This window comes from Ctenopharyngodon idella, chromosome 8, assembly GCF_019924925.1.
Source record: "Ctenopharyngodon idella isolate HZGC_01 chromosome 8, HZGC01, whole genome shotgun sequence".
NCBI lineage: Eukaryota > Metazoa > Chordata > Actinopteri > Cypriniformes > Xenocyprididae > Ctenopharyngodon > Ctenopharyngodon idella.
The window spans coordinates 2,478,404-2,492,552 of record NC_067227.1 but is presented as its reverse complement, the minus strand read 5'-3'; the positions used below and the strand labels follow the sequence as shown (position 1 = coordinate 2,492,552).

Here is a 14,149-nt window from a genome sequence, read left to right as displayed (position 1 = left end):
AGTTGGCTAACGACGCTTTTGGGAAACGCACCCCAGACCGAGAGCAAGAGCACGCCCATCAATGTGCTTTGCTCGGGTTATGGAAGTCGTCAGCAGCACTGCACAGGACTTGCTCAAGAAAGATTTACCACTTTGTTTTTAGACCACGAAATCAACAATGTCACCAAAGAAGTGTGTTTTTGGTTGTAGGGAAAGATAACCTTGCTTCCCAAAGAACCCAGTGTAGAGAGGAGCTGCGTGTGTGTTTGTGTTTAGCTGACCATTGATAGGTTTGCTGCGCGTGCTCGTGACTCTTAGCTTTGCCCACGGCACGCCTCCAGGAGCTCGGCTGTTTTCGGAGTGTAAGAAGCTTTTTGATGGTTATAGGAAGCGATTGATTTCAGTTATTTTTTCCAAAGGGTGTACAACCAAATATTAAGTTAAGGGTGCCAATAATTATGTCCGGCCCATTTTTGGAGTTTTGTGTGAAATTATGTCAAAATTGCTTTTTTTCCTTGTTTTTTTTTTTTTTTTTTTTTTTGTTCCATACACACAAAGGAAATAAACGTGTATAGTAAAACATGTGTAATTGCAATACTTCTCTGTGAATTTTCTGGAAAAATTTCAGGGGTGCCAACACTTTTGGCCATGACTGTATATACCCTTTAAATACAAAATACAACTTTTTTTGACCCACTTAAGTAGGACTACGTTTTCTAAAGTTTTCTACGTAATTTCATAACTGAAATATTGTCAAACTAAAATATATTTTAAAGGCTTTTCTATTGAAACTTTTATGTCATGTATTTAAATATATCTGTAATTACATATTTGTATTGTTGAAGTTGCAATTTAGTACATTCAATATACAGTAGTCAACATTTGAAGTGGATCAAAAAAGTTGTCCTAAAAACTAAGTTGTCCTAAGAAGGTTTTAGGACAACATTGATGAAAGGTTTTCATCCACTTCAAATGTTAACTACTGTATATTAACTTTAAATGTAATATTGAATAACACTTAATTACAAGTGCTTTAGTATGTTAGTCAACACATAAAAATAAGTGTACTTCTTTAAAGAAGGACAAAAGATGAATAAACAATGATTTAAATGGCCTTTAAAGTAAAACTTTTAATTTGACATTATTACAGTGTACTGCATTATGTTAAGAAACAGTCATGAAAGTGTAAGTACAATTAAGTAGCCTTTTATTTCATTACTAAATTAAATTGTATCTGTACAGGCTTTTTAAGTATACTTTTAACATTTGAAATACACTTTTTAATCCAATAGATTTTACTAATTAACTTTGTGCACATTGCCAGAAACAAATTATAGTCATAAAATGAATGGTTTACAACCTAATCTGCTGGTAAATAATAAGGATGAATTTGGTCATGTGAATACTGCATAAGAAGAAACTGCTATTGTCCATCAAGTTGGTGTATGATTATTTGAAAACTAAGTATGAAGATCCACCCTAATTCCACCCCTAAACATACCCGTCACTGGGAATGAGATTAAAATTAGCCACCAATTCGCCAAAATGTAAAATACTTACAAAGTGCAAGGAGATTGTGTAGGTCAGGTTTCTCTTTTCATTTCCTGAATGAATTCCAGAATTAAAAATACAATCTAATACTGTTATCTACATAGCACAATGCAACCAAAAATAGTTAGCGCAAACCTGTCTGAAATTACTAACTAAACACTTCCCTTTTCTATAGACAACATAGCATTCCTATTAGCACTGAGTTCTTGTTAGAACATTTTGGTAGGGATTTGTGAAGGAGTAAAAACATATCTTAAATTCTTCCATCCATCAGTCAGGCTTTAAAAAAAATCACTACGCTCAACAATATCACAATATTATCACATCACGTCTGTTTAAAATCACAGCTACAGTGGTTTGTATGTGGCAAACACAGGCACTTGCCCGAAGCTAAGCGCTGGTTGTTTGTTCAGGGATCACCCCAGCAGGAATGAGGAGGGTCTGTCACTCAAGCTTTCACCCTGCTGTCTGTCTCTGCTTTATCTGCGTCTCAGCTGCCAGCTTTTCTGCCCCAACCAGTCATGTCACATGCAAAAACATCAGTCTAAGACTGAGCCTCATCAAAGCCAAGTATTATCTCATGTTGCTATGACACACGTGTTGATACACTCAACAATGAAGGTCTGATTATCACTTAAAAAATTAGCTGTGTGACCCATATTAATTAGAAAAAAAAAGAAAACTGCAAGGTAAGGGTGTTTAAAACAATTGGTCATGATGTAATCACTCTGTTTAAATAAAATAAATGAAAGTACTGTGTGAAAACCTACTTCCATGGCAGACTACTGTCCCCTCAGGAAAATGTGCTCCATTAAGATTTAAATGTTGTCATATGGCTCCCCCTGCTGTTTGAAAGATTCAGTTACACTATATTAGCATTTTTGCACTTCCTGTTCCATTGTCACAATCACATAATGTCAATAGGAACATTCTAATTTGAGTATTTATGCACTATTTTATGCCATTTGATGATGATGCACTTAAAGAGATAGTTCACCCAAAAATGAAAATTATGCCATAATTTACTCTCCCTGTTGTATATGACTTTCTTCTTTCACCAAAACACAATCGGAGTTATATTAAAAAATGTTCTGGCTCTTCAAAGCTTTATAATGGGAGTGAATGGTACCCTAGATTGATACCCTAGAAGTGCATCCATCCATCATAAAAGTAATCCATACGAAACCACAACTAATGGGATTTTTGAATGGATTTTTGGTTAAATGTTTGGAATAAGGTTTGGGTTTAAAATAAGGTTAAGATATTTTCACGTTTATTCTACAACATACAATACATAAGTATACCCACTCGTGATTTTAACTTGTCTTGAAAGAGGTGGTTAAAGCGTCTAAATGGGACTACAGAGGTTGTCTGGGATCACACTGATGCACCTAAACTCATATAAACTCATGTACGTATAGTCCGCTTTCAAAGCTGACCTGGCCGACTCAAACTTTCTAACTTTCTTTCTTGAAGTCATGTGACCATAATGTAGTTTGTTTAAATGCTGAGTTCACACCATGTCTTAATTTCTGTAATTAGAAGATGACAACAGGGCTGTGTTCAGCCCCGACAAAACGTTGCAAAACGTTTTTTAAACGGAAACGGTGGTGCGTTGAACACCCTGTTCTGATGACGCAAGAGTTGCAACTATGGCAGCTGAGAAGGCCATTCTTTGTGTTCTCTGTGAAGAATTTTCGGAGCCTGATGAAATCGGTATAAATACGTGTTTAATACTGCAAAATACGCTCAATGTTGCATTTTTATAGTATTTTTATGTTACAGTTATCATTTTACATGGACCCATTGTGCAAGCTGTCTCTTTAATACCGCATGGTTTATATACATGTTGTTGCTGATTGGGCTAACATTTTTGACACACCCACCAAACAAGAGAAAACGTATCTCAAACCCGTTGCACGCCGTTGCACACCGTTTCCAGGAAACAAGTCGTTCAACCCGGAAACCGTAGCAAAACGTTGCGCACCGGTTTGAGCTTGAACGTGCCCCAGGTGATGTCACATCCTCAGACTTGGAATATGTGTTCTATGTCAGCACTATCAACGGCAAAATTAATCTGTAGCGGTCACGTGGTACAAGTCAGAGCTCTCAGAAAATGTTGAGTTTACAAGTCAGGGACGTGAACGCCTTTTATAAGTCGAAATCTCATAATTACTGTAATTCCGACATACTGATGAAACAAAACGTGTAAGAATCATAAACTTGTTGGTCACAGAGCTTATTTTCTGAAATAATCAAAAAGCCAAAAAAAAAAAAAAAAAAGGCTTACATGCCATATTGAATTTGACGTGGATGAAAATGAGCTGAGGAATAGACCTTATGTAGCCCCGCCCCTTTCAGCATTGCACTCGTTGTCTTTTGACTTCCGGTTTGTATTTCCACAGCGATCTTACATATTTATGAATGAACTGCTCGTTTTAAAATCTTCCCGGTCTACTGACATTTGTTAAGACATCTGCTTTAAACATTACAATGCTCATGATAACTTTTATTAACTCTACAACAAGTAAATCCACTTCACCAGCTAATTATTCTTTGACAGTGATGCCATAGAAATGTACATAGCTACCGCAAAACGGAAGTTCAAAGACAATTTTATAAAGATGGCGGCGCGCTTGTTTCTCTGGCACATAAGGTCTAGACAATAACAAGCACTGTAGCCCCGATATACTTCAAACAAAATCGAAGAACGCACTGATGTGACGTCATTTCGAACAAAATCAGGCCAAAACGAAGTTCGTTTTGTGTTCTTTTTGGAAGTTTGAAACGGTTTGCCATAGCTAACTCTCAGGAAAAGTTCGCTCCAGCTGCAAAACACCTTCGTACTACCATTGGTCCGTGACGATAACGTAATCGGAGGTGTGCGCTGAGGCTTCACCTTCTTTCACGTGGAACTCTTCTCGGACTCATTTCCAGTGGTGGAAAGAGTACTGAAAATTTGTACTTAAGTACAAGTACTGTTACATTGCTGAAATAATACTCAATTACAAGTAAAAGTACTAGTGTCAAAAAAGTACTCAAGTAAAAGTACAAATTACTCTTCTCAAAAACTACTCAAAGTACTAAAATTACTAATTACTTTTTAGCCGGCGATATTTAAAAGATTATCAAAAAATATTTAATCAAATCATAGATCTAAGTAGAAAAATAGCTACTTTAAACAAAGCACTTTTTCTAACTTCAACACAATACCTTGAAAATGATCAATATTCAGTATCATTTTAAATACCATGGGGATAACCACCATAAGTCTGTACATAAAATAAGAACAAAAAAAATTACCTAAATTCAGTTGAGGTATTCGAAATATGACAAAACTGAATTTTTATATGCAGTGTATCTTAAAGGGTTAGTTCACCGAAAAATGAAAATTCTGTCATTAATTTCTCACCCTCATGTTGTTCCACACCCTTCGTTTATCTTCAGAACACAAATTATATTTTTGATGAAATCCGAGAGCTTTCTGACCCTCCATAGACAGCAACATTATTACCACATTCAAGGCCCAGAAAGGTAGTAAAGACATTGTTAAAATAGTCCATGTATCTACAGTGGTTCAAACTTATGAAGCGACAAGAATACTTTTTGTGCGCAAAAAAATAAAATAAATAACGACTTTATTCAACAATTTCTTCTCTTCCATGTCAGTCTCTGACACTGTTGACGTAGTAAACACAGTGCAGCACTTCCAGGTTCTACGTCAGAACGTCGGCTCATTATTGGCCGGACTCTGCGTCAGCATCACACGCATGTGTCGTGGTGCTCACATGAACAGCATCAGAGAGTGACGCGGAGAGAGGAAATTGTTGAATAAAGTTGTTTTTTTGTTTTTTTTTTTTGCACAGAAAAAGTATTCTCATCACTTAACATTAAGGTTGAACCACTGGTAGTCACATGGGCTATTTTAACGATGTCTTTACTATCTTTCTGGGCCTTGAAAGTTGCAATTACATTGCAGTCTGGATGAACGAAGGTCTTACGGGTGTGGAACAACATGAGGGTGAGTAATTAATGACAGAAATTTCATTTTAGGGTGAACTAACCCTTTAAGAGCCATATAATATGTTGTTTATTTAGATAAAAAGAACATCAGAGGGGTTTGACCTGTAATGTCTGTACAATATAGTGATGCAGTTAGACAGACTAGGTTAATTTTATGTACAAATCATACAAATGCCCCATTCTGAAACATATATTACATTGTAAAGAAATTAAAGATCCACCTTTGATTGTTGAGAGACTTTCTGGTGCATTTCACTTATAGCCAATAAGATTTCCTGTAGCATTTTCATTGGTGAGGCATGAAGGTCTATTCTGATAACTTTTGACAAGGTTTAATTTAAGAGCACGGAGAGATTCACGATTGCACACTACACGGTCTGACGGCGCGCACTCAATATCTGAGTGAGAGGAGAGGCAGTCCACTTGTATATTTGAGAGCTCGCGTCGTTTTCTGCGCGTTACAATAATGCGCTCTCGACATTTGTAATTCAAATACGCCATAGAAACCTGCGGGTATGATTAAAATTATGCGCAATACCTGCAATCTCGCGCTGACATTCAGGCTCTGTAACTGAAACGTGTGAGTGACAGGAGGAGACGGGTGTGTGTCAAACTCGCTGTCTGGGAGATGAGAGAACGAGAACGCGCCGCTGGTAAAATATCAGGGTTTTCATTGGTCCGTTTATGATCGGATTTCTTTATTGGCTACCGATATGCCGGTCAAAGGTTTGAATAATCAAATTGTTGCCGTACTCAGTAACGGAATGTGATTTTACAAGTAGCGAAGTAGATTACTTAGCTTAATTTGTACTTAAATACAATTACAGATTTAAAAATGTACTCAAAAAAGTACAAAAACCCGAAAAAGCGACTTAATTAACGTGAGTAGTTGTAATTCGTTACTTCCACCTCTGCTCATTTCGTCTGTAGAGTTCGTTGAGGTAAGATCTCCGCGGGTGAAAACATGAACATAGCCGCTTTATAGTGCAAAATTTAGTTGTGCTTCTGATTAAATGAGGCCCTGACACTGTTTTTCATGTTTGATACTGTAAAGCTGCTTGCTTTTAAGCAATCTATTGAATAAAGTGCTATATAAATAAACGTGAGGTGACTGAAGTGCTGAGTGCAGAGCTCGTGCTGTTGTTATGATCAGACGCTTTTCTTATGCTTTCTATAAAAAATGCTGGCTGTTTTCTCATTTTTGTTGTGTTTATTTTGTTACTGAGAAGAAAGTGCACAGCACATATTTACATCTAAACGCTGCTCTCAGCAGTGTGGGCGGCGTCAGATATTCGATTACAGTATATTGCTGCTCACATATTTCGAACTTCGTTTTACTCCTAAATGAAGAACGAAAAAGAACTTCGTTTGAAGTATATCGGGGCCTTTAAGGTCTTGATCACGTAACTTTCAAAACTCTTTTATGGTGTTTTTGTCTACATCTTTCTGAAAGATGTTTAGTCAGCAGAACCATTGATTTTATACAACGTACAGTTTAATAAACAATCAGTTTATATTAAGTGACTTACATTTTAGACACCAAATCATCTGTTTCGCTCTATTTCGCCAATGAAAATAGTTCCAAAGTCCACAAAGCATTGTTTTGCGTCTCTGAGCAACACTTCCTGAATGAATCAGCCGTTTGAATGAATCGGTTGAATCTCTGACATTCGCTGCCACCTACTGGCGAGTTTAATTTCACGTTTAAAGTGTCTTTTCATTTTAAAAATAATTTCAAATAACAGTATTTAACGTTTTATATTTTCAGCATTTCAAAACATTATTTATGCATCTGTAACTTCTCTTGACTGATTAACTTTAATAAAGTTTAATCTATAGTTAGTTATACATTAGATTACAATTTCTGTACCTGAAAATCTCTTGTTTAAACCTACATGAAAAACTTAAAAAGCATTGTTTATTTTATTTATAGGCCTATGTTCGTTCAAGTATTTATTTTTGCTATTACTCATAATTTGATTATTTGTTGCTATTTTATTACTTTAAAAATTAAGTGAGTTAATCTAGTAGCTTTTGGTGTCATAACCTATTTATTAAGGTTACATGTATCAAAAACAATAACTATGCTTATTTTATAGGACCATTTTCTTTTCTTTTGCTTTATACATTTTTTGTTTTTGGGGCAAGTGAAAATTTGAACCACAGTAGAAAAAAATCCTTACCGTTGAGCCCTGAGATATAAACTTATCGGAGTGTCTATTACACTGCAAATAGTGTCCCTTGTTGGCAAACGCTATTTACACTAGCTCCACCCACCAATGTCTGGTTGGGCCAGTAAAGTTTTAAAAAAAGACGCGCAGAATTCGACATCTTCAGTGGTATAGCAGTAACGCGCGAGAGTCGCATATCTGTCTTTTAACGCGATCGACGCGGGTTCGAATCAGCCTTTGGCCAAACTGGCATTTATTTTCGATAAAAATGAAAATATTGTTCTAAAAGTGGAAATAAACTGCAAATGAGTGTTTAATAATATTAAAAGTGTTTAATTGGCAGGGTTTGGGGAAGTTGTGGGGAGGGTTTTTATTCTCCCAATAAGGCATCATCCATTTAATAATTTTAATAAATATAATTATTTACACTTTATGATATTATTGCATCCTGTAAATGTACAAAAATACTGAGGTGCAAATCTGCCAATATAAAGTAGGCTATAGATAGCATATAATTAGCCTACTGTTTTCAGCACGTGAATGTTTGTGTAGCCATCTGTTCTCAGGATTTCTTCAGTAATTTCACAATCATTCATAAAACTCAAAATATCATTCTCAAACTTACACTAAACATGGTAAAACCAGCAACTTTCATATTCAAGTAGCCCGTGTTAGTGTCTAAAATAAAAATATAATTTGCTAATTAGTTCACATGCATTATTTTACACACAAGTTTGAAATGAGACTTCTTTAATGTTTTTGAAAGAGGAAGGATGAATTTATTTGATCAAAAATACAGTAAAAAAAAAAATATATATTAATACAATTTCAAATAGCTGTTTTCTATATGAATTTATTGTAAAATGTAATTTATTCCTGTGATCAAAGCTGAATTTTCAGCATCATTACTCCAGTCCTCAGTGTCACATGATCCTTCAGAAGTCATTCTAATATGCTGTATTTTTCATAATCATAAGAATTTTTACACTCTTTTCTACTCCTTTATTCCATAAAATGACAGTTGTCAAGCTCCTGAAAGGACAAATAACCACTAGAAAAGCACCATAGAACTGTACTACACATTCTGTAATACATTCTACATCTTATAGACCATACCAGAGAATTGTTGGACTGACTTAATGGTAGGTATGGAACTTTAGTGATATTAAACTTCTCTGTATGGAAAAGAGATTTGAATTTTTTCAAAATGATTTACTATTTGCCATGTGCACCAGGAAGGACAAATTATAGCGTAAAGAAGTATGCCAGTTATTAATTAATGTTAATGATAAGCATTTCAATAATAAAAAAAATAGCATTTATATTTTTATGTTAGCAAGTGATGTAAAAAAAATTGCTCTGTGCATAATGAGCTGGTGGGTATTATGGTGAGGTGTGTTGCGGACCGGGTGTGATGGGTCACTTTGTGCCAGAAAGTCCAGGACCACTTTTTTGCCCCAGTCCGCCACTGGCTAATACCTAACTGGAAAAGATGTTTCACAACTTTTGTAACTCTTTATTTAAGTTGTCTCTGTCAGATTTCATACTATTCAGGATGTCCTGAAAGCAAGCAACTATTTCGCTCCTCAACTGAATATGTTTCAAAGTGTCTGATTTGATTTCTTTTGCTTTTCTCTTGTCTGCATTTTTATTTACTGTGGCGATCTCTTTTGTACTTTGTGCAATACGAATAACATCAAAAACAACAAACAAAGCCGAGACTACGGCAGTGAGAGTGGTCACCGCAGGGGTGACTTTGTCAGCTTGTGCTGCCACATTGAAAATGTTTTCAGACCTTTCAGACGCATTGAAAGAACTGACAGTGTGTTTAAAAACCTTCATGTTTCGACTCCCTTCAACTCCTGAACTTGCTGCAGCATCTGTGGCTGCTCTCTCATCTGCTTGCATACCCCTCATCCCCTGCTCCATCTCTCTTATCTCTTCTATAGTTTTATAAACACTTGTAAATTGCTCAATTATTGGATCGATCATGCTCATGAAATCATTGATGATCACGTCAATAGCCTCACATAGGTTTTCCTGCTTCATCATGTTGGCAAGGTTGCATGCTGAACGTGTTGCTCCTCCAGCAGCTGCGACTCCAACTCCTGCAGCAGTGACAATTAAAGAAGCACCTAATGTTACAGGAGATAAAGCCAAACCCACGATGGCTGTGATTCCTCCTGCTGCTCCCATTGATGATCCTGCTATACTTCCCACTGTAGTGGCCTTGTGCATGGATTCAAGTTTCTCAATTATCTTCATCATTTCCATTAATTTACCCCTGAGAATTAGGTGCTGTCTGTCAAAATTTGACTTCAGTTCTTCGATGCATCTTTTCAGTTTTTGGCGTTTCCTGAAAAAAAAAAACCCAGACCTTTGTTCAATATCACAACATTTGAATCTTGTTTCAGATTATGAAATGTATGGCTTTAACTGGGGATGCTCTGATCGGTAATCGATAATCACATTCTATGACTCGATCGGGAGTCACTAAATTTGGCCAATCTCACGAACCGATCCTGATTTGATGACGATGAACTTTAGCACCGCCGTCATGTCATCACCAGTGCGAAGTTATGAGTTACAAAGTCTCAAAAACAAATAAAAATCATCATTTGCCATGTTTGTTTAAAGAAATATCACGTGGAGATACATTGGCTAAAGAATTTAATACAAACTAACCTGATTCGGTGCTATAATATAATACAGTCCAGGACATCAGTTGCCATCATTTGATATTTCTGTCATAGTATCCTTTAATGTTTATGGGATTTTTATGGGACGTTTATGCATTGAAAAGCTAAATTAAGTTCATTTGAGCAAGCTGATTCATTCAAGAATGAATCAGCGTTTTTAAGCGTATTATTTGAATTGGCGGTTTAATAATGACTTGCTTAACAATGTAACTGCACTGAGTGACAGTATGTCACCTTATGGGTTGTAATAATGTTCAGTTTGACATATAAGTCTTGTAAGCTCTTTAATAAGTCAAAGTATCCTAATATGGACAGTGCTTTGCATCAGCTCTGTTTTTAAACACCTATTAAAATGTTAATTGTAAAACGAGTATTTATTTATTTGATTCTCAATTAAAGCAACAATATACAACATTACTCTATATAATTTAACCAAGGCAACATCAGTGGTATTACTTTATCTGAGAAAAAAAAGAAGAAAAAAAAGGTTAACGAACATAGTCAACCGAGAGCTTACACGTCAATTATATAAAGCTTGAATGATCGGCCAAAATGATGACAAGAAATCAATAATTGTATCGGCTGCAAAAATCCTGATCGGAGCATCCCTAGCTTTAACAAAGAAAAAGCATATTATGTTATACCTTGTCTGATATTTTAGCCTATAAATAAATTATACTTGTCATACTGTAACTTAATGACAGTGCTGTAATTGTAATATTTATCATTTTAGAGTGTCAAAGTTTTGAGCAAGAAAGGATTACCTGTTGTTCTCCTCTTTTGTTTGATTCCAGTCATCTACATTTGATAAAAAATAATTTGGATTATTGTAATAAATAACTGGCATTATAAATAGCTATTTATTATTATCATCATGTCAGTGGCATCAGACTGATTTCTGAGGGACATTTGTATTACATGAACATAAAATGAATGAATATGAAAATGTCATAATGTAAGATAATGACTTACAGTAGAAAGGCGACTGTTCAGTACTGTAATGAGAGGCACTGTTGTAATCTCTGAACCCAGAGTGTTTGTGATGGTGCTGCATCTTTAGAAAAAAAGTTGAATGCTTTTTAATAAAGCATCCATTGCATTTATTAAATATTATTGATTGTGCTGCTTTAATGCTAAACTATTCTTGGTAATGCTTTAGTATGGGGAACACAAATGCACTATTACTCACTATTAAAGGGTTAGTTCACCCAAAAATGAAAATGAAGTCATTAATTACTCACCCTCATGTCGTTCTACACCTGTAAGACCTTCGTTCATCTTCAGAACGCAAATTAAGATATTTTTTGATGAAATCTAATGGCTCAGTGAGGCCTCCATTGCCAGCAATGTCACTGAACCTCTCAAAACATATTCATGTGAGTACAGTGGTTCTACCTTAATATTATAAAAGGACAAAAATTCTTTTTGTGCACCAAAAAAAATAATGACTTTTCAACAATGTATAGTGATGGCTGATTTCAAAACACTGCTTCATGAAGCTTTACGAATCTTTTGTTTTGAATCAGTGATTTGTAAAGCTTTATGAAGCAGTGTTTTGAAATCAGCCATTACTAGATATTGTTGAAAAGTCCTTATTTGGTTTTTTTTGGTGCACAAAAAGTATTCTCGTCGCTTTATAATATTAAGGTAGAACCACTGTAGTCACATGAACTATTTTAAATATGATTTGAGTACCTTTCTGGATCTTGAGAGGTTCAGTGACATTGCTGTCAATGCAGGCCTCACTGAGCCATCGGACTTCATCAAAAATATTTTAATTTGTGTTCCGAAGATGAACAAAGGTCTTACAGGTGTAGAACAACATGAGGGTAAGTATTTAATGACATTATTTTCATTTTTGGGTGAACTAACCCTTTAAAGAGTATTTTATCAGTTTATATTCTCAGAGAATTAAATTCAGTTATTCTAAAGCATAAATATTTGTCTTCTGTACTGTAGATATACTGTAACATTCTGTGTTTTCATTCTCACTTAGAGATATTCAAATGTAACAATTTGAAACATTTCATCAGTGCAACATACTAAGAAGTACAGCAGCATTATTTTTCTATCATTTTCTGTCAGCTATAAATTTAATGACCAGACATTCCACTTTTATCCTCAGTTTCATCCTCCTCCTGGAGTGTCGGACACTGTTTTGAAGGTCCATAACTGACACTATTTGACACAGATTAGTTTTATTTTGAGTGTTTCAGAGTGAGCTCATTGATGAATTCATTCATCATCAGTGTACGCAGTATAAAAGTTGTTACTTTTTAGACCCAAGAAAAAATAAATATGTTTAAGCCATAAGCATAACAAAAGTAACAATTCAGAGAAAACAAAGTGATAAACCTGGACAGTAGAAACAGATGGCATGCATTACCTCTCCAAAGATCACCTGTCTCAGAGCTCTTCACAATGGTCCACTGCACTCGCCTTGTATTTCATGGGTTTTGTCATGGATATTAAATAGTGTGCTGCAGGTTAATATTTTACATCAATTTTAAAGTTACAGCACTATCGCAGTTACAATCATGCGGCATATACTGTTTATGATCCTTGTGTCACTTTTAGTTACTTTTACTTTCATTTGGCTCTTGACCAGCATTACCTTTGGACTTTATATGAAAGTGAAGATTTAAAAGTGTTCTGAAAACAGTTTAATATATTTCATAATGTACTTTGATCTGTTGTATCTAATCTGTTTGATTATCTACAGTAGATTATAGTTTAATATTTTCCTGTAATATGTACTATAATATTTTCTATTATATGACCTGTTATGATTGACCTATATCTGGATGAAAGCATACAAAGGTTTTGTTAAAGGCTGTTTAATATATTGTCCCTTAAACCTACCATTGTTCATTCTGTTTATGATTATATGGGTGAAAATAGTATGTGTTATTTAAATTATCTGAGCATTTGGTCTACATGCAAAATCATTCAGACTCTTTTGAAAGCACATGCCTCATAAATTTCTTGCCCAAGGGTCAAAATGAATTAAAGTAGTACAGCAAAAGTTAGAAAAGATCAAACAAACTAAAAAGTGAGTTAATTATTATTAGGGCCCCAAACACCGGTTGTGTGAGGACCCTATTAATTGCTCAGTCAATTATTCTTCTTCTCTGAAATGAACCACACAGAAATTTTATACAATAGGGGGCTGAAAAGCTCTTTTCTATATTAGTGCGGTTCTGCTTACTATGAATACAATAAAACAAATGATTAAAAAACAGGTTCCATGAATGCAGATGATACAAATTAAACCTCAATAGATAACAGTATTGTAATAAAAGTATTGCTTGTCACAGTCTGTTTAGTTTCAGTTTAAGGACTTTCAGTTTGTTTTCATTTGTCACATGTTCCTTTGTTCTGTTTCCCGCCATCATTCTGTTACCATTATCACTAGTTATTGTGTATCACCTGTGTCCCATTTATTACCCTTGTTATGTTTGCTATTTAAGTTCCTCCCGTTCACTCAGTCTTTGTCCGTTCACCATCCAATTATATTGTGTTGCACCTGACTGCCTGTTGGATTATTCATTAAACAGTACTTTTGGATTACTTCTCTTCATCTGTGTTTCCCTTCCTGCAACCAGCATGACAGATGAAAGGACCGCCCTACCTTGATGAACGGGCAATGTTCATCACCGTGGCCCAGGAGAGCCACGATTTTTTTTCATATGTGACTAACTTCTGTTTTTTGGCCAGCAACAGCGT

At 35.3% G+C, this 14,149-nt stretch overlaps 1 protein-coding gene across 1 annotated transcript; it reads right to left on the bottom strand.

The window, feature by feature from the left end:
• Positions 1-9,070: 9,070 nt before the first annotated feature.
• Positions 9,071-12,883, bottom strand: LOC127518149 (apolipoprotein L3-like). Its single transcript, XM_051904510.1, has 4 exons — positions 12,810-12,883; positions 11,396-11,477; positions 11,188-11,221; positions 9,071-10,080 (listed from the first exon to the last, which is right to left on the bottom strand). Exons 2-4 carry the CDS (start codon positions 11,475-11,477, stop codon positions 9,222-9,224), a joined length of 975 nt encoding a protein of 324 aa, XP_051760470.1. The 5' UTR covers positions 12,810-12,883; the 3' UTR covers positions 9,071-9,221.
• Between the last annotated feature and the right edge of the window lie 1,266 nt (positions 12,884-14,149).

Bases quoted from the DNA above. Each gene is read 5' to 3' on its own strand.
- LOC127518149 (XM_051904510.1), bottom strand. From the start codon at position 11,477: ATGCAGCACCATCACAAACACTCTGGGTTCAGAGATTACAACAGTGCC. The intron at 11,222-11,395 runs GTAAGTCATTAT...TATCAAATGTAG, and splicing joins TGAACAGTCGCCTTTCTACT to ATGACTGGAATCAAACAAAA. The intron at 10,081-11,187 runs GTAATCCTTTCT...TTTTTTTTTCAG, and splicing joins ACAAAAGAGGAGAACAACAG to GAAACGCCAAAAACTGAAAA.